The following is a 22,585-nucleotide window of genomic DNA, read 5'->3' on the forward strand; positions in this document are numbered from 1 at the left end:
GGACTTGTAACCAGAAGGTCGCAGGTTCGAGTCTCGGTGCTAGCAGGAGTTGTAGGTGGGAGGTAGTGAATGAACAGCGCTCTCTTCCACCTCAATACTCATGGCTGAAGTGCCCTTGAGCAAGGCACTGAACCCCCAGTTGCTCCCCGGGCGCTGGATATATAGGTTGGGACCCCACTGCTGTGGCTCGGGTGTGTGTTCACGGTGTGTTCACTTCTCACTGCTGTGTGTGTGCACTTGGATGGGTTAAATGCAGAGCACCAATTTCGAGTATGGGTCACCATACTTGACAAATGTCACGACTTTCTTTCTTTCTTTCAAATTTTCAATTTCAATATCAATGTATCCCAACTAAAAAAAATAAAAAATCCTAAAAACCTTTAATAATGCAGCTACACTGACAAAAACTACTGAAAACGAAAGAGTGGATGAAAGAACGAAAGAAACGAGAGCAAAGACTGACAGACTTGATAAGTCTCAGCTTCGAGTTCAGAGAGAAAAGACTGAATACAGTGAAAGGACACAAAAAGCTTGCAGAGATTCAAAGGGTCTTTGTCTGCTTGCAAAGCAATGATTACCCACAATTCCCTGCGCATGCTCACAGCTTCCACAGGTGGATCTTCATTTGCTTGCAGTGGTCATTGTCTGCAGATGCCATTGAAACGGATTTGCATTTTCAACAATTCAATTACCACGCTCGTCGAACAGGCTTAGTGCACATGCCTCCTGATTGCAAGATTCCTGCACTGCCTACATCTATCAAGTTCCCATAATGCCTTTCACTCTTTAAACTCATTATAGCAGCTCAGGACAACACCTCAGAACATTTAATAACAGAAGACCGGATGTTATTGTATTGGGAATGTTCGCTCCCTTCTGTTTCTTTTCATTTCGTTCCGAGGAACAACTTCAATAGCGGTCTGATCATCAAGAGAAATGCGTCAGTTTATGGGAACTCTCTTCCTCTGCGGAACAGCTGTGAGGTGACGAATCGGTGACAGTTCTTCCTCAAGTAAAGCAGTACCGGGACATGTGGGTGGGCGCCCCGACCCATCTGCAGCACAAAGGATAAATGAATATTTCAATAGCATTTCATCATCCATTTCACAAATTCAATCTACTTGTCAATTTAGACTGTAGTTCACAAAAGCTCCATCCTTTCCCAACGGCAATAAAAATCCAGACATATTAAAAACCCACAGTCAGGGCCACACCAAGAAGTTAAAACAAACACACACACACACCACCAAACAACTCTCTCTCAAGCTCCTTAAAGGGATCGTTCACTCAAAGATTAACCTTATGTTATCATTTACTCATCTTCATGTCGTTGCAAACCTGTATGACTTCTTTTTACTGGCCAAATGTTTCAGTGTCAAAGGTAAGGGAACTGACAATTAAAACACACCATAAAAGTTTTATAAACAAGGTCCATACAAGTTGAGCACTATACTACAAGTCTTTTGAAGCCATACAGCTTAAAATAAACTGAAACATAAGTCCCAATTTACTAAAAACCTTTACATCGTGAACATCTTAACAATAAATGACTCATCCAGTTCCCAAATGGGGCTGATCCGGTTTTTAAGTTCAATGACCCAGTCACATGGATTAATAGCTTACTGAAGGGAATGATTATAAACCAATCATTTATATTTCAGTCTGTTTCTCACACAAAGCGGTTTTGGAATACAGCGCATGAGAAATAACTACTTCTCTGCTGCTTTTTGGTGACAATTCAGATTCACTCTCATTACACAGTAAATAGTGCCCAAAATATTTTTCAGAAATTTGTGTTCTACAGAAAAGTCAGTCATGTTTGTAATGACATGAAGGTGAGTAAATAATGACATATATTTTTATTTACTGGTCCTCATCCTTTTAACATCTGCATTCTAAGGTAAATCTCCCTTATAATATCCTCTGTGGTCAGTTGGAGATTCTAAAAAATAACATATTATAAAGAAAAACTGAATCCTTTAGCTGCTTTGGAGACCAATGGCCCTGTGCTATGTTTAGCTATATATATATATATATATATATATATATATAAAAAAAATATATATATTTGTATATTTATTGAAAATGGCTGAATAATGCAGAACAGAGGAGAAGATGAAGAAGTAGACACGGTATTCCATCATCCCTCGGGTAGGATGTACATTCCATGGGTTTGTAGTTTACTAGCCTTTAAAACATTATTTTAAATGCATTTATGTTTGCAATACTAGAGGCAAAACTCCACAAAATGACTCTCAGAATAAATAACTGAAACTTTTTTTAAATCCCTGCAAAGTTTATATTTGAAATTTTATATAAAATCAATAAAGCATGACCACATATAGCAGATAAGATATTTTCCTGTTGACGTTTGCTGCAGACAGAGAGATAGACAGATGGTATTGCACCCAATCCCTTTTTGTGATTTTAAAAGGAGGCAACAGACCATTCATCTTTTCCAACAATGACACTTCACAGACAGTTTTGGAGGTCAATGTAAATCTTTTCATCAATGTTGCTGGATTTATCTATTTATCACTCCTATCTCTCTCCCTGTCCTGTTCCTCTTCAATTTCAGCACCAATAACAACCCCTTGGCACGCTCACGCAGCTCAAAACTAACCCCGGGTCCAAACCACTGAAATCCTCTACGGCCTGTTGCCTTTCTGATCCATGTCCAGGTAAGCGCATAAACCGAAACCCACCCACATCCCCCAACTCACTGCAGGCAAACCGGTGCTCTGAACGCCTCATCCACCACGCTGAATATGTGCAGAAAAGCGCCTGTTTCTGACCTCCATCATTGTATTATAAATAAAACATGTTCAGGAGAATGTAAACCAGCATCCAGCAATCTCAACATATATGACCTCACTTCCCCTCGGTGCTCTGCAGGCCCAGCGAAGGTATAAATAGTACCATAAATGGGCAATAATATCTCTAGTGATGTGTGTGTCAGTTTTCCTTCCCTCCCAATCCCGCTAGGTTTATGTTTCAAGATCAGGGAGGTGGGAACCTTTAAAATATGAGTTTAAGCTTTTGTTTTCCCAGCATATGCTCCATCACCCTCGATTTCTCAGATGTTCCTTCTAACGTTTAGCTGTTTCTGCACTTTCAGCTGCGGGTGCAAGAAGCTCAAAAATCGAAAAGTGTGCTGGTTTTAAATCCCTCAACTGCTGCACAGCCAAATATCAGGCAACAGCACCCAGATGTCTAATAACACAATGCCAGCCCAAATTTCACGGAACCCAATTCTCGCTGGCTGAAGACATCTGTTCAGCAACAACAAGAAAAAAAAAAAAAAATCCTTTAGAATCACGCCAAATGATCGGTTTCCACATGCTCAGCCTTTCCTTTTCTTTATTTAACATCTTACACTAGGATAACAGATGTGGTTTGTGCTGAGAATCGACTGTGTCATGGGTTGGTTTGGATGCCCTGCTGTTTGGGTAATGAAGAGCCGTCTATCCCGGCTCTGTTCTCAGGGCATTAGCAGAGGTGTGGCAAGATTTACGGCATGCAAAAAAAAAAAAAAACAATCTGGTGCAGTGTTGTGGTATCTGTGTCCAGGACTTGCGTTAAAGCCAGAAACAACTGGAGGGAGCCTGGAATTACTGTACGCATGTTGACTGGCTGAGCGTATCAGAGGCAGTGGGAGGTGAACGTCTGCAGAAGAGTGAATCCAATGAATCAAAGCCAACCATGCTGCTCTAAAACAACTCTACGCAAACTCTGTGACAACCTTGTTCTTGTCCTCATTTTTCTCCACCACTGTTCGTTATCCATCCTCTTCTTCCCTGCAGAAACCTCACCTTGGACATAGTTATTGAGTTCCTTGTTTCTTCTTGTCACCTTTACAATGATCTGTTCCTTCAGTTGACCCACAGCTTGGCCTATATATCTATCATTAATGCAAAGGCCTGCACTAATGACAGATACATTAGCCAAATAAAAGTGTTTCAAAATTATTTATATATTATTATATTATTTTATTAATTTTATTTTTTTTTAAATAGTAAATAATAAATGTTTATATAGTGTGTGTGTGTGTATATATATATATTTTGTGTAACGATACATGTATTATTTGTGTATATTTATTTTAGTGTATTTATGTTTGGTAATTATTTAAGAGGGGTTGGTTATATGGACTAATTTTATTACATTTGGAAAATAAAACAGCTTAAAGTGTGTGAAATATGTTGTCAGTGCCACTGCGCTCAACAAGGCAGCCCAAACGACGTAACAGACAACATGCTGTCTGCCCAGTGGCTTAATGTTAGTGGATGGGCACGCAGGACACGCACTGCGAAAGGCCACGCAATAACCTCCCCTTGCTTGACTGGGTTGCATCGAAAGACGATGATCCTGTATTGACGAAAACGAGAGATGTGGTCAAAAACATCAATTTTTGGCAATATAAAGATATTTGCCATTTCCAATTAATGTAGGTCTGTTACATTCTTATTTTTATTAGACCTATTATTATTATTATTATTATTATTATGAATTCACTTTGAATATTACATTAAAATTACAATTAATTTGCCCAGCAATACTTACCATATAACTGACGTGCTGCGAGGATAACAAAAGATTAGGTTATACATTTACTCCTTAATTAAAATGTTTTTTAAAAAGGTATTTGAAAACAGATCTATACAATGAATTATAGGCCTATAATTAAAATATTAACACTTCAGTCATCAATAAAAATAAAAAATAAAAATCAATGAATTAAAAAGCTTTTATTACAAGCACAGACTTTTAAAATCAAAATGTTTAACACAAAATATGTTTCTTCTCATTTTTTTCAATATGTTATATTAGAAATATTAAGGGAATAATAAAAACAGTTATATACCGTTATCAGCATATGTTGAAGTAGATTCGTCTCATCGTCTCTGAGAGAATATGCGGTGTCAGATGGCGAAAGCGCCATCATTCAATTTTTTACTTTCACTTTCTGTATAGTGAATTGACTGAGATTAAGACGTCCACCGGCATAACTCTTGCGCAAAGTTTACATGTTGCCTTCATGGTTTAAAACAGAAATTTTTCCAACATTGCGATGTAACCAATTACCCCCGTACCGAACCGAACCGTGACACCACAGAGTCGTATCGTACTGAACCGTGAATTTATTTAAGTAATTTCAAATATTTTGTTTCAGTTAGCTGCCAAGACAACATTTCAAATGAATGCTTATAGCTTTTTACATTTAGATTTTTCCATGTAACATTATATTTCATTTTAGCATCATTTAAGTTTAAGACAATTTTAAACTTAAAAATTAACAAATATAGTTTTATTTTTATTTTAGTAATTAAAACATTTTTTTTATCTGTTAAATAACCATTTAATTGCACAGTTTGGGTTCTGTTGTTAATTTAAAAATTATTTTATTAATTTTTTTAACATTTAAAAAATTAATTCAAAGGTTGGATAGTTTTTTCTGTATAAATTACAGCTATAGGTATAAGAGTATTTCTATCATGTATAAACAAAACCATCATAACTCATATATAACCAAAAGAATCAGAATCATATAGCAATACAATGTGAAACTCAATCATGGTGCTCATATACTGTAAGCGATGCATGTTAGATTGTGGTACATGTCCTTTCCACAATCCAGTTCTTCACACTGAAGAAAAAAAAAAAATCAGTTTAAAATGATCAAATTTAAATAAATTCTGAAGATTTCCTCCTTAACCAGTCTGGAAAAAAGAAAGAAAAAAGTACAGATTCTGTGTGGGCACAGTTGTGTGTAACAAAGCCTATGCTGCCCAATGTCACCACTGACGTCCAAAAAAATCCAAGCAAAAATAATCCTACACACACCACTTAGTGTGCATGTGCAAATATGTTGACATGTGCTCGACAATTCGATAATGAAATCCAACTGGGAACCACAATTTGGTCACAGCTTTGATTCTGTCATCGTTCCTGCACAAACTGCTCCCCTTCATTGCCCCTTTTCACATGTTTTAATAAGACCACGCTTTAATGATGGTATCTCAGCTAGCGTGAGCCGAATCTCCGCAGTCTGCTTGTGCCCTGCCGGCCGTTCAGTAGAAAGAGACAGATTGCACGTCATTGTCATAATAGGCCCCTGGGCTATTATTAGTCCGCCTTGAGATGGGCCTCCAGATTTGGAATCGACTAAAAATACAGGAGAAAGTGCGAGACGGTGACCAGCCGCTACTTGTAACATCCAGACAGGCACAAACAGGCACACAATAATCCATAGCTGTCCTTCAGACTCACTCGAGACCATCAAGTCGTAATTAAAGAGTGTCTCCTGCTAACCACTCATTACCTTGTAATTTGCCCTTGTAGAGCATCAATCTAGTGCAGGACAGCAGGACGGCCCATTTCCTGTGCACACCGGTATAGATCTGAAGACCTGCTAAGTGAGATGTCATTCACAGCAGACGTCTCACACACCAAGACAAATGAGGCCTCGGAATAATCAAAGTTCATGGCAAAACGACTGAATTAAATCCGAAAAAGCACGACTGTAATGATTGGCAAAACAAGAATTCCTCATCCCCCTCACGTCCTTGATGCTAGATGAGGACGACAGGAACAACGATCGTGAAAGACTCCTCTAATCACTTTTATTTGACAGATCGACTGTCGAGCTTTCGTGTACTTCCTGTGTGGTGAAGTCAGTGTGCGTTTGCTTCGGTTTAAGCCTGCTTTTCCCAAAGGGAGTAACTGATAAATTTTTTCTCCCTAGTAGAATACAATGATCAGCTTCTAAATCCTCATCTTGCAGTCTTCGCTTTCCCTGAATTCAATTTCATACAGCACTGAGTCCTGACAAATGATGTGAAGATCAGTCATCTAGTCACTGAGGCGGCGCGGGACATATTCGAGCAGGACTTTTTGCCATTAAAAGTATGACGCATTTGCAAGCATCAATTTCAACTTTCATGCTGAACAAGAAATAAAAGTGTTGCACGGTTTGGTACGGACAAGGAGTTTCAAATTTAAGAAATGACTTTCAAGTTTGCCCTTTTCGTGACACTGTGGTCCATAGGAAATTGTACCAAAGGTTCCAATTTGAAGTTTTTTAATGGTTTCATTAACAAATCTTTCAGTGTGTGTAAGAAATAAACTATGTGCTCATTATATGCATCTTTACTACATCAGTCAGTGATTACATTGATTAAGACTCACAGTTGCATACTGTATGTGTATGAAAACCCGACTCAGTAGAATCATTTGTTTTGGAATCAGGTTGTGCTGTATGTTTTTGATTGACTATAATAAACCAGTTCACAATATTTATTCATTCAGGAATCAGAATACACTATTGTATTGCTATGTATGCTTCTAATTGGCTAAAATGAACCAGTTCATAAAAGCCCTGATATACTTCAAACGAAGTTCGTTTTCGTTCTTCGTTTGGGGGCTAAAAGAAGTTTGAAAAGGCTGAGCAACGGTATACTGTATTCGAACATTCCAACACCCCCGCACTGCTGGAGGCGGGGTGTAGATGAATGTAAATGTGTCGTGATGCTCGCGCATATGCTCTAAACACAACAACGATGAAATGATGAAGTGTAGGCAATCTAGGTGTGAGACTGGCACCAATGGTCAGAATATTAGACAAAAGAATAATGATTAGCAGCAGTTCAGAGTCAAGTATCATGTTTGCAATACAAAAGAACCATAATCAGTCCTTTATGGGAATTGTGAATTTCTCATAGTCTGAAAACTTTAGCATGATGTGGAAAAAAAATATTGGGGTCAGTTTGTTACTTTATTTTATTAGTGTTCATTTATTTTATTAAACTGGATATATTGTTACACCTTTTTATATTTTATGTCATGATTTACTTTTGACAAAAACAAAGGTTTATTATTGTATGTTCGTTTGGCATTTCATTTATTGTATACCCTTAAAATTCACTTATTGAAAGAACATCAGCAGCAGCAGCAGCAGCATTGTGTAACATTTATTTGAAACACATGTATTTGATACTTGCTACCTTATATCTTTACTACTCTTTCCTTTCATTCTTTTCATGGCTTTGGAAAACTTGTTTCGGATGTTTCTTTGCATCGCTTTTTGCATAACTCTGGGTCATCGACACCAAGCTTCGTTGCAAATTCTTTCTAAGAATTAAATGCTTTCTCTGAATCTTAAAAGTCTGTCCACGTGCGATCGTACAGGTGCGGATATATTTGTGCCAGCTCAGCTATTCGACACTCCAATGTATTCATGTTGCTAGTGACTAGGAGATCTTGTTCTCCTGCCGCCTGACCGAAATAGAAGAACAAAATGATATGACATCATTTAGAACAAAATCAGGCCGAAACAAAGTTCAATTTGAGTTTGTTTCGGCAGTTTGAAACTGCTGACCAAAGTTAACTTTCTGGGGGCTCCTAAACACCTTTGAGCTTCCATTGGTCCGTGGTGGTTATGCAGTCGGTGGGTGTGTTCTGAAACTCCACCATCTAAAAAGTACGAACTCATTGGAATCATTCATCCACGTCAATTGAAACAGTTTTAACATCTGTGATTATATTACTGGATTCTCGAAATTAAATGGGAGAATGCACATTTTAAACAACTTATTGTACAGGCAAGTTAATCACCATTCTAATCTAATGCGCTGCTGCACTGTAACGCACACACATAGGCTACAGACAGTAGCGCGTGCGCACAGAATCATTCAGCGTGGTATTGTTGACAAATGTATTGTCAACACTGTTGTGTGATTTCTCAATAAAATAGCTTAGAAACTGAAAAGTTCAAACATATATTTCTTAATAACTAAATCCCACAGCTTCATTACAGAGAGACCAGAGCCAGAGCCAGGTAGAATTAATTCACACATGCAATCGCTCTCACTAATGCATTCATATGAATGTAATCTTTATTGTGCTACTTTTTTTATATATGATTTAGAATGAGCAGGAATCTGTGAGAAATATAAAGACCCAAAGACAAAAGAACTGATAAAAATGAGCTGTTATAGGATCAGTAGCCATATGGGCGGCACTGTGTCATATGCCATAGCTGTGCACAAGGTGTTTGTCACAGCTCCAGACTTATTTGTTCATTAATGACGTCATCAGCGACTAGTAAAGATTATTGAACTGTCAAAAGATTTGTGAGAGCACAGAAGATCTTGGTCAGATAAAGATTTATTAAGGAAAGTTTCTGTCAAACAAATGAACTGTATTGTAATGCCAGCTGTAAAAAAAGCCACTGCTGAGCAGCAGACAGGTGTTTGAAGCTACTGGAGTATCAAGATCCTCTCCATGCAGACTGACAGTTGTGCGTAAGCTGCGTTTCAGTCACTGCTAACCAAACCTCACAAAGACAAACCTGCACAGTGGATGTATGAAATAACCCTCTCAACACAGGAAGCAACGGTCTGTCTACATCTCATGAGAGAGAGACGCTCTGGCCCCAGCACTCATCGCTAAAGAGATTAGCATAACTCCATGGTCTTCTTTGGAGACAACGGTCTCTAATACCCCGCTGATCTGATTGGATTAACACACTAAGGCTGTCCCGGCTCATAGGGACATGGCTGTGTGCTATGCTATCATGCCATGTGCGGCCACTGACAAAGCTAATGTCCTGAGGTTCAGGTGCGTCCCCTGACCAACTGACCTTTATACCAAGAGACCAACAAACACCTAAGGCTTTGAACTCTGCAAGCACCACAGCCAAATCAATGTGTAATAACCAAGAAATGCACAAGCCTTTGATAATGTTTTTCATTAGGGCAGTAAACAAATCCAAATGTTACAAGATCATATGAAAGAGGCATTTGAAATTTTTTAAAGCTTATGATGAAAAAAACACATAAAATCTGTAATTAGAGTGTTTAGACTGAAATCCATTAACAAAATCAGATTTTAATCATATTTTAAATCTGTTCAGAAAAAAAAAGAGCCAGTGTTATTTTAGTATTATAATTATTTTTTAAATTATTATTATTATTATTATAGTCATTTAAAATATTAATATTTTAATTTAGATTTTTATAGTTTTTATAGTTTTTAACTTTTTTTTTATTTTGTTGTTTTTGTCATTTTTTTTTTTTTGTTTTAAATAGGTCTCTCTCTCTCTCTCTCTCTCTATATATATATATATATAGTAATGCTTATTTATTCGTTTTAGTTATTTTTTTATTTTTTTTTACACATTTGTTTATTTTATATGTTTTATTCATTATATTTATTTCAAGTCATTTATTTATTTATTACTCTTAGTTAACTATAACTATTATCCTGACTTAAGCAACCCTACAGATTCAAATTTACTGGAAAAATTACATCCAATTTACCTCAAACATCACATAAATCTAGGGCTGCATGATTTATCGAATGTGATTGTCATGCGCATTTTGTCAGTAAAGCCAGTTCTGTAATCAGCAGTAAATCATCACGTGCTTTCAGATGGAGCAGCATTTACTACACAGAAAAAATAAATAATAATTTGCAGATGATTTTATTGTGCGATTATGAAATCGAAGAAATCGTTTGCGATAATGACAGCTGTTTGCGTAGCTTCTCAGTGAACTTCGGCTATGTGTAGTAAATGCTGCTCTGTCTGAAAGCATGTGAAAATACCACATTTAATAACATATTTTTACTCCAAACTCACTTCATAACGTCAGTCGAGTCTTTGAAATAAATCCTTATGTGAGATGATGTGGCTTCGTACACAGAGTAAGACACGCAACATATTTCATAGTATTCTAAAAAGTGATAAAGGCATTGCATTATAAATATACTTAATTTTTATGAAAATAATAATAATAATAATAATAATAATAATTAGATAAACCATATATTGTCATAATCGTGTGTTAGTCACGTTGAATCAATAAAAGCAGTTAAATCTTCTCTTTTTTCAGCACGAGAGCGCCCTCCAGCCTTTGGATGAAGATTTACTGCTGATCACAGAACCGTGCTTCATTGAAAGATATGCATGACAATCGCAGCTTCTGTCGAATTGTGATTTCGATTCCATTTCGATTTATCGTGCAGCCCTACATAAATCAATGTTTGGTTCTTGAAAAGAATAAGCTTCAATGTGGACTTCAAAAGGCTACACGAGACCTCAAAAACAGGACTCCCAGAAGTGGGTTGAATGTGTGATATATATAAAATTTTAATAAATCACAGAAAGGACGAGTGAGGTTGAAGAGAAAAGTCCTCCAATTACCAATTACCTCCAAAGTGTGTCTGAGTGGCTCTCACTGAACCGTGAGCCATCACAGCCTGACAACATCTGATTCAATTTAGCGACGAACCTCCTGCTTCTCACCGCTGCTACAGACCACTGCTCATCCAGAGCTCATCCAGTTTCATGCCTGCTACAGGAAATCCATGCCTTTAAGGGGTCCAGACTTCTGCATTAAACATGCCAGGGAGCCACCATTTATATAGTTTTCCCTAGAATGCCGGGATCATTTACTTAACAAGCAATACAAAAGAAGAATGTTAGAACTGTGCAGCTTTACATTAAAAGAGACACTTCAGTCACACTCGCAAAGAAGAACAGGGAGAGAGAAGCTATAAAGTGAGCACTACAGAAAGAAAGAGGAGTAGATACAATGAGGGAGGCAATGAGCACAACGAGAAAATAAGAGCAGGGGAAAGTCTGAGAGAATTTAGCCCTCATTTGTCTCTGTGGACAGGTAGTTAGTGGCTTACCGCTTGCCTGTTCCCTCACAGGCTGCTGTCCTGTCTCACAGTAAATCACATCCTGCAGCCAGAACCACTATTATTACCGGTCTGTGCACCTTCTTCAAGATTACACCAAAGAGGATTCGTCCATTGTGAGTCTACTTATAACCTCTGATCCTATGGTTACCTGACCCCTTGTTGCCATTGCTCATTGTTTTAATCGTTGGCTGGTTATGTTTAGCAGTTAGCACCTACAGGTAGATGCCAAAGCACATTGAAGGATATTCAGAAGTAGTCATGTATTCTATTTATTGCATTCTAATTTACCAGTGCACAATTCCTTAAAAAGCTCTTACAAGTGTGATACTGATGTAAAAATATGTATGAGTCCTTTATATTTATATCATAAATATCTGATTGCACAAAATCACGTGACACTGAAGACGGTGGTAAGGGCTGTTGAAAATTCAACTTTGTCATCACAATAACAAATTAGACTGTAAAATAAATAAACATAGAATACAGTTAAATTGTAATAATATTTCACAATATTACTACTTTTACTGCATTTTTGATCAAATAAATACAGCCTAAAGGAAAGCATAAAGGCCTTTTTTAAAGATATTAAGAATATGTATATATTAGTTTCAAAATACAATTAAAAGATTACAATTAATGATTACTTCAAAATTATAAAAACTGTCATTTAATCTTTAAGTTTAACATTTTCAGGCTTAACTAAAAAGATGAAATCCTTTGAAATGTTTTGAAAATCTAACTATGAATTCAATATCCTATTAACATAAATTATCCAACGTTATACATCCCTAAAGTTGCTCCTATGTAAAATGCTTACATTTTAGATGCGGTTATGTTGTTGATAATGCACTTGTCATTATTAAAAACACACATGAACTAGGCCTACATCTTATATATATATATATATATATATATATATATATACATACATACATAATACCTACATTGGTCATTAAGAACTGGGAATGCAAATAGACATGCAGCTTTCTCCAGGTATTACAGTTTAATACACAAATGATTTTATTTATATATTACTTCCTTGACTGAAGCGATTTTGATGGCCATTTGTCAGTGAAAGTCTTCCAGAAACAGCCATTCATCTGAATTTATTCCAAAACGTCACAAGCACCATGAATAAAGCAAAGCCATTCATAATCAACCCATGCTGCATACAAGTTTCATTATAACTGTGGTAGAAAATCAGGCTGAAGATCTGCTGTGCTGATTATCAGCATTTATGTCCAGAACAAATCCTCTTATAAACATTCAAGCTACAAAGAGACCTTACCTAGACATAATATCCCTGAACAGTTCCCAGTGGATCCCGAGACCCAAATTTAGCACAAAAGCAGCTCTGTCTAAATCTATGTCACCATCCCGCCTGATCCAGATCTATGAAAGCCAGCATTTCATCACATCTCCACTTTGAACTTCAGATCAGCCGAGGTGTGGTGCTACTTAACTAACACACAGATTAATAAATAACTTTACCACAACAATCTAATTATCTGATAATGGTAAGGTTTATGGTTGCCATCACAGGTTTTTAACTGCAGTATCCTGCATAATCGTTAAGATAAGCAACTCTCATGACATGCAGATGAAGTAAACAGTCTGTTGCCAGGAGCTACAGACAGATTGGACTTAAAGCTGTCAATAGCTATTTGCTTAGGTGAAAACTAACACGGTGTGTGGGTGATGGGTTAAGCAGAAGAGTCTTCTTCAAATGCTCAATATTAAACTTGCAATGTTCACAGATTGTGCTTATGACATGATTGCTACCCAACTAAGTTTGGCTTGTTGATCACTATTCATCCTTGATCAGACTTGAGAAATTCCCTTGGAACTACAATAAAATGAGTGAAGAAAGTAAATGAAATGAATCGAAGCACAAACAGAATGTCATAGAGGCTGACAGGTGGGTTATTTTGACTAGGACAACCATCCAAAACACTGTAGAAACAACCCTTGCATCAACTTTGCATTGTGGTGGAAGGTTTTCTCAAGTCACCCCGCTTACTGTACATTTTCTTCAGATTTCTTTACAAACACACTGTGAAATCTGCTGAGTTTGGGTAAATGTTTTCAAGGCTGTCTGTATCTGTTCTGCTTACTAACTTGTATGTGCATACCCTTTATACACAAAGAAACAGTCACGAATGTAATTCAAATGAGTCACCATGAAGCTAAAGACTATTCTCAATGCAACTGCATGCTGCTACATTAATTCAGCAGTGCACAGACCCTATCCTAACTATCAGTTACAACATCTTCCTCAAGTGCAACTAACCTTATTCTATTTCTGGCTGAGAGTCAAATTGCTCTCATTCTCTCAACGGCATTTATACACACACACACCAATGTGTGTGTCATTGAGACGTTACCCAGGGGAAGAGCAGATAATAAGCCTTTACTGTGGAGTTTATGATAATCTTAACGGGCTACTGCCCACACCATAAAACCCATTAGAGCAAGAGGTTCAACTACTTCTGGCAGAATCAATATTCAGTCGACTAGACTGGAAACAGATGATCTCAAATAAATATATATATTGAAAATGTCAAAATATGATTTCAGTGAACTCAAGTGAACTCATGCACAGCCAATGAAAACAAATGAAATCGTTCAAGTTTACTATATAACGAGAAAAATAATTGAGGATTTATATTTTTAAACTGATGTAAAATTTCTGACTGATACCAATAAGCTGATAATTAATTTCATTTTATGGCTGATAAAAGACTAATTTAAGTCATATTAAAATCCTACACTATTTTATATAAATAAATAATAAAAAAATTAATCTTTCTTTAAATACTGAAGTGAATCTAGGCATCATAACATTATTATGTACAGTATGGAACAATTTACTTTTTTTAGATTTAACAATGTTTTTATTAAAAAAACATATTTAAAGACTAACTTTAAATCAGCAGTAGATGACGGCAGTCTAAATGAAAAAAAAAAAAAGAAATGAGCATGCACAATTAAATATGCAATATAATTAAACCATTAATAAATAATAATAATAAATATTGTCCAATATCGTATTTATATATTGTAAATGCCATATTGGCTACTATATTTACATATTAAAACTAAGTGAATTGTGTACTGTAAAACATTTTTTAGTGACTGAACACATGGCGATTGCATCTTGAAAACACGTCAACAGCAGGGGAGTGTGAACGGCGCTCTACTTGTTTAAGTGTGAATGCGGCTGTTGGTGTAGGGCCGCTGAGATCAGCCAGTAACAACTGACGGCTCTCCTGGTAGTGCGAGTCACTTAGGCCTGTGCGTCAAGGCATGTGTGATGCACAAAGCCAGCGGGGTACCTATTAGGCTAGTTGGACGAGCTTTTAAACCCTCTTTCTCAGTGATTGGACATAACCATCCATGATATTCCCAATTTTCATCAACCAAGCCTACAGCTCACAAAATGTGGCCATGTAACAGCTGCATTATGTGTGGATCTAGAAGGTTTTTACTGAGAACTTCAACAACATCATGAATTAACAGGTTGTCAGTTAAGAGGTTAATTGGCCATTTGCCAAAAGTACACTGGAATGCACCGGCATTCCACAAAGTTCCCCAGCAAGGTAAAAAAAAAAAAAAAAATTCCTAGAAAACCACCTGGGAAAGTGAAAGGTAAGGCAAGTTCTACGATGTCTTTTCCATGCACTTAGTAACTCTGAAACGTGAGTCACTCTCTGTCCATTATCACATTGAGGGCCAGTGATTTTCAAACACACAGAGAAGTCTTGAAGTCTTTAAGTTGTCCAGAACAGCAAGATATCAGTATGTTATTTCAGCTCTCTCTGCGGGCTTACTAAAACACACCCCGTTGTGCATCTGACTAGTTATCTGGTTACACAGCTGGATAGCTTCCTTGTGTATAAATTGAAAGTGCTTTGGTTTTCTAGTCATTGTGACAATAAACAAAACCGAGCCACTTAATTTGTGGTCAACTCAGAGAAATGGAATGCAGAGTAGAAATAGGGGTGATAGCATGGTGGTTAACGGAGATCTGTTCTGAGGAGGATCACTTTATTGACAGGTACACTGCACAATTAAAGGTAAATCCTTATGTCAGATGCCCTTATAAAAACTGTAACTTTAATTATTCATAATAATTCATGTCCTTGTAGAACTCATAATAACCATCTATAATCTGGGAATTTTCTGTGAGCTTCTACTTGTATCACGTGACTGTACCTGACTGCTGCAGATTAATGTAGGCATCGACAGTGTTGCCATAGAAACGCACAGTTCCCGGTCCAAGGACATGAACAGCTCTAATTAGAACATGGTGTGAACGCAGCATATGATCTTGAGTATTTGACAAAAGGATTATCTAACTGATTTGATAATGTCGTTATCCATCTGTTTCTTCATCTGTTAGGACACAGCTGACAAGACCAGCTCCAGTAAGAATCCTCAGCATTGATCAAGCAAGTCCACATCTAACCCATCTAGAGTGGGAATCATCTTGGAAGAAAACTTTCTAATGGATGAACCGACCGATCTCAGGCCTTCTATGTCCATTTTTTCAGACTGATTTATGCCCTGTACCTGGACTAAGTGCTTAAAAAGCACTTTATATTTTATTCAGCAGGTAATGCTCAACCTCGGAAAAGGTGAGTTAGCACCTCAAATTCAGTACTGCCAATATTTTGGAATAAAACGATATAGTTTTGATGCCGTTGTGATTCTGAGATAAACTGTTTTATGTTAGTTTGTTAAACTAGTTTTTCATGTTTGATGGGGAAATTCATGTTTTGTTGTGTTTTTTTAAATTAACATTTGGAATTGAATTAAAATAAAAAAGAAAATTGCATAAATGTTCCTTTGTTTGCTTTTTTTCTTAATTTTCTAGTTTAACAAATTGGAAAAATAAAACAACTGATATAGATTTAACTTGAAAAACTACACTGAAAAAATTTTCATTCATCCAATTAAAAAAAATTAGGGTAATGATTTCACATCTATATATATATATTTTACTTGAGCCAATGAAAAATAAATAACTTGCCCTAAACAATATTTATTATATGTCTATGAAAACTATAAAAAGAAATTTCTAAAATGAGAATTTTTGTTTTGATTAAATCTATATTTTTTATTTTTTTATTTAAATTAATTGACTTTCTTCAACAAGAAAAATATACTTTGTACCAAGTTTTATAAAATAGTTTTCATGATGATATTGATGTATTATTCCATAAATAATAATTTAAAACAAATCTGTCATAACATTATCCTCCCTTCAGGAAGTGCAAATGTCAGATGAGCAGCACAGTCTTATAAAGTAAGTCCTATTATTACCATGATTTCTTGCAGTAAACAACAGAACAGTTTATTGAAAGATAGACATGTATTGCCCCTTGTGGGATGAATAAAGTTGTTAACTTAAATGTATTAAAAAAATAATAATAATTTAAATCTTTCTAACAAACTCCTTGTAGTGCCACTACCTTGAAAGAAGACTACTGGGTAAATAAGCTATAAAGCTGTCAACTATCAAGCTCTTCAATATAGGCCTAGGAAAATCGTGGAATGACCCTTTGGGCTTTTCCAGCCAACCTTCAATTCAGTTTAAGGGAATCCAAATCCCGCCCTGAAGCAAATGATACAAAAAAAAATAAATAAATAAATGATACTGTCTAACCGAATTGCATTTTACTTCTATAACAATGTAACGGATTCAATTCTTTCGTGAAACTGACACTGTAATCTTTACTGAGTAAACAAACACAAAAATTTTAAAACGAGAACTAATGTAGAGACTGTTGATTACGCACAACTGAAAATTTGCTGAGTCGATTTTACACAGAAAAATAGGTTTAAACCCGTAATATTTTCAATACACGCAACGCCAATCCCAATATCCGAGACTTTCATAAATTGCCCTTACTGCGCTGAATCTCTAAGAGGTATTTAAACTCCTCGCGACACTGAATGTTTTGAAAACCTTGCTACTTCCAGCACTTGCGGGGTCAAACAAACAAACAAACTCACCTCGTTTTTTTCAACTTGCTTTCTTTCTTGTTGAGAACTCCCGGGACGCAGTTGGTGAGCTCGGTCCAGTCCGCATGCAAGCCGCAACTCCAGCCGGTGGAGAACCGAGAGAACAGCCAGGTCTCCTTTCGGTTCGGACGGTAGCAAGTACACTTCTTCTGGCCCGGTCTACAATCACACGGAAGCTCCAGTCGAACATTTTGGACTAGATGCCTCCCGAAGGTGGTCCCGCCGGTCTTTTGGATGTGGAGAAACACAATCACGTCTTCCCCCTTGATTTCGAAATCTATGTTGCGCTCGAGATCTTTAATAGGGAAGTAGTACTTTTTCACATAGTGCGGATCCGGAGTGGGGAAAATGGTCATGTCCTCTTCGCCGAGAAGGTACCCCTGCGGGGAGCCGAAGTTTATCACCCCGGGCGCCACGTACTGGTACAAAATCAGCATGAAGAAGACCGACCCGACGACGATCAACAGAAATTTACTGGTCCTTTCAACCATGTTCCTTTCCGTGTCGTTCATTTGTTATCATTCCTCAGACAACAACAGTCCGCGGTGCTTCTGTGGTGGCTTGCACCCTTCTCGTCTCTCCGCAGGCAGATCATCATAGGTCCACTTAAGAGTTCAGAATCTGGAGACAATGCGTGTTTGGATACATTACATCCACAGTTTACTCGGTCCTACCTGTCAAAAATCCAGCTCGAATCCGTTCACGGGACCCTTACAGCAGATGAAGGCAGAGCAGTCCTCGAACCTCGAGTTGTTGAGTCTTCTGTGAAGCCACCCGTCAGAAAATACCTCCCTTGTCTCGCATAATTATTCTACACAGCGACACCCACTTTCCCCCCCACACACACATCAAGCTCACACTCGTAACTCTGAAGAAAATGCTTTGTTTCGAGTTCTCGCGTGCAGTGTTTTTGGACAAGCGTTGGGTCGTGGACTATTAGTGACAGTACATTTTCAGTTAGCTTTTGATGCCGAATATCCTCAGATATCCTCAATATACAGGTGCCCTCTTAATAAAAATACAAATAGTTTATATATAAAGACCAATTTATACAGTTTAAAAAATATATAGCCCACTGCGTTTACAGAATTAACTGTCATTTTTAACATTAATTGTTTTTTGTCACATTATTTCGCCATTAAAAAGACGAACATACCATCTGTGAAATAATTAGATTGTATTAAATATATTTTTATACACACTTATTATGATCTAGATCTTTTTTTTTTTTTTTTTTTTTTTTGGAAAATGTCCACATACCCCCTAATAATAGGCTAAATAGATGTTATAAATGATTAATGATTTTTTAATGTTTTATGGTGGAATTGCACAAGTGACTTAATAAAATAAGCAATTCGATTCATCCCAGTGCACTGAGCACAAAATTTCGTACGATAACCAAAACATCAAACCTGTAGTAATTGAAGAGATTTAAGTTAGTTCCGTGAGTCCACACAGGACCGATAGGGGGCGATACAGAAGAGTACGAGGCCTGGCAATGGTATGTTGTAAAATTTCTCTGTATGAATACAGTCAAACAGATATTTATATGGTAGTATAGATAGGCTAAATATAGACACACACACACACAAAAAATAAAAAACTTTGACATTTTGTGTTCTTATATCTTATAGTTCTGGCATTTAAGCTTTATTTTCAAAGTACATCTAAAAGCAGAGACTGTAGTGATTGATGGAAGTGAGTGATTTGAGACACAGGAAGGATTTTTAACCACTGAGGCTTTCAAATTTAAGCATAAGTGCAGTAAAGCAATATGTTTAGGTCTTAAATGTCCCATTTCACAACCCGCTATCAAGACAATAAGGCTTAGATTTAAGCTTATTTCATGTTATATGTGGCTGTCGTGACTGTGAATGAACCTGCATAGACCCTGTACAGTTTTAGAGTGATGTTCCATTCAAATCTGCTTTGCCTTCAGTTTCCCCCATAGTCATTTACTTGTGTTCCAGCTTCATTTGTCAGTCTAAAATTTCAGTAGGAAGCCTGACCTCAACCCCTTTTAGCTCAAACATTAAAGATAATATGAGCTTTAAACACACATTTAGTGTCAGCCTCACAGTACAGTTCACCTGACTACATACCCATTGGTAATTCCACATTTATGTCAGCTCGGCTGAAATGGATCGTTTGATCCCAGGCGTATTTGTTGATAATACAGAGGTGCACTATCTCTCTCATCACTTCAATGAAGCAATCAGCAATGTTTTTCTATGTGAGAGAGTCCATTAGCAAATAAATGAAAGTATATAATGCAGCGGAACCATCAAGTATTCTATATTGTTAAATCATGCATAAAAGAATATGATTTATGATTTAAGACATATACTCCAAGTTCATTAAAGTTTATAGCATTTTTTTCTGCACCACCAAACTACAAAAATACTACTACTACCACTACTTCTACTAAATATTAAAAAAGTGAAAGTCGTGACATTTGTCAAGTATGGTAACCCATACTCGAAATTGGTGCTCTGCATTTAACCCATCCAAGTGCACACACACAGCAGTGAATCCAAGTGCACACACACAGCAGTGAGAAGTGAACACACCGTGAACACACACCCGGAGCCTCCCACCCACAACTCCTGCCGGCCCGAGACTCGAACCTGCGACCTTCTAGTTACAAGTCCAAATCTCTAACCATTAGGCCACAGCTGCCCCAATTATTATAATTAAAATAAATATGTTACAGCAATCTAATAAACAATTACACGAAAATACCCCCCAAAAAAATCTCAAAAAGAGGGAATCACAAAATAAACATTGTTTTCCAAACAACCTCCCAATATGGCATTTATTGAAAGCAGTGTTAATTTAATATCATACTATTTTTTAATTAGTTTTTGCAATTTTTAAGTTGTTTTCTAATATTTATATATAGTCTTTGTGAATTTTTATTTCAGTTTAAGTGTTAGTTAGTTTAGTAAATTTAGTAATCTAAATGAAAATGAGTTCTGTTGGGTGTAACTTTGGCAACTAGCCATAAACAACATAAGTTAAAGTTTTGTAATTATTTAACTTGTTTAGTATTTAATATTATATCATCCAGGTGGATACTGCACACTGGTGGTGGTTGTACAACTATACACAATAAAGCACTATATAAATGCATCATTCATCATTCATGTACAAACATTTATTTGAAACCTTTTAATCATTTATAGTTCTCAAGAAAATTAACCAATAAATTCCTTATGTATAGTAGACTTTGCATATTAAGTTGGGATAGGAAAAAGTTTTTTTTTTTTTTGTGAGTATCTTGACTCACTGTTGATAGAGATGAAGCACTTATATTTATATACAATACATTTTACATAATGTTACATCATACATAGGACAAGCAGTTTGGAGAGTGAATAGATGGCCTTATGAAAAGCACTTACTCTATTCACATGACGTATAGGAAGTCATTGTCCACAGTAACCTGATTTGTGAATATGGCCTGTATCCTGAAAGATAATGACTAATATTGATTGTGCAAACTACATTCATCTTCAATCTCCAGACAGAATATAGTGGTTGATTGAGTTTCCATTATAAGCAACTGACATCCAGTGACTTCAGCTCATCTGGACTGCTTTAAAGTGAAGATTGTATTCCCTTTTTTTTCTTCCCCTTTCAATGTAGATCTTTCATTACACCACCCAACAAAGATATTACTGTAGGAGTAGTTCAGGGATGTCTATTCTACAGGTAACTCTTTTAATTCACCAAAACCCAGTGAGCATCTGTGCATGAGAGCTTAGGAGCTTGTTTAATTAAATGTTTTTTAAGAAGGACCTGAGATTGACAATTGCCGTTGTTGGTGTAATTCATCACGTCTGACTTTGCCTTGCTTAGAACATTGTCTAAGTGTCCCTGGCTTTAACCTTAGTTATTTGCCTTTAGGGGGTGAAAGCATTGAAGCAAGAAAGTGGTTCAAGTTCCTATAATGAGCAAGGACACAGTAACCCAACTTCATGTTAAACTGAATTTAATTATTCTCCTTATTGACCAGTGATCTTAGAGTCCGACCCAAACCAGTGATGATCATCATGGAAAATCCAGGCAAACAGCATATTAAACGGAAAAGGATTGTCAGGCGATATGTTTGGGGTCACTTTTGTTCAGTTTTGTAATCAATATGCCTCTTTGTAATGCAGATGGTTTGCATTTATTGGATTAAATGAGGAAATATTTCAGATTTTTAGAGCATATGCAAGGCTGTCATGTGAGCCTTGCGTGTTTCACTGCTGTTGTTGAGATGTTTTGTCATCAAACAACACATTTTCCACTGCATAGCCTATCTCAGCATGCCATTTTGTAGTTTTTAGTTCACATTTGCATACATTTTCCCTGATGGAAGTTAAAACCGCAGATTCAGAACATGGTTTTCTACCAAAACCCCTTGTTTAACTTAAAATTAGTTAAAAACGGTAGTTGATAATCCTGAAATAACATTTATTAGATAAAGGCAGTCTATTAAATAATATATAAAAATACAAGTCTATATTGTTTTGCAAAAAAAGTTATTTAATAAAAGTGTCTAAAATAACCCTTGTCCCCTTCATCTGGTATTCTTATATGACATTTAGTTTAGTTATGACATTTGTTTATCTTTTGGTTTAATGTTAAAGTAAGGTCCAAATTACTAATCAAATTAGTAATTAAAACAGAAAAGCTTGCCCCTGGTATTTTGTCAGTATTGTTATCAACATTAAAAACTTAAAGATTACAAATAAGATCTCCCAAGGTTCCAAAGTTCAGAGTGGGAAGTTAATTAATAAAGTCATTAATTTACATATACTTTTCCCCCTATTTAAATTCATATTTAAACTCATTGCTGTTACAT

General features: G+C 36.4%; 1 protein-coding gene across 1 annotated transcript in view; it reads right to left on the reverse strand.

The window, feature by feature from the left end:
• LOC109046859 (heparan-sulfate 6-O-sulfotransferase 1-B) overlaps positions 1-18,541 on the reverse strand; it is a 56,732-nt gene extending 38,191 nt beyond the window's left edge. Inside the window, exon 1 of the mRNA XM_042751719.1 lies at positions 17,725-18,541. Coding sequence (XP_042607653.1) covers positions 17,725-18,245 — 521 coding nt within the window. The 5' untranslated portion in view covers positions 18,246-18,541. The remainder of the gene's footprint in view (positions 1-17,724) is intronic.
• Between the last annotated feature and the right edge of the window lie 4,044 nt (positions 18,542-22,585).

The sequence above is a fragment of the Cyprinus carpio genome, chromosome B24 (assembly GCF_018340385.1).
Source record: "Cyprinus carpio isolate SPL01 chromosome B24, ASM1834038v1, whole genome shotgun sequence".
In the NCBI taxonomy this organism is placed as follows: Eukaryota; Metazoa; Chordata; class Actinopteri; order Cypriniformes; family Cyprinidae; genus Cyprinus; species Cyprinus carpio.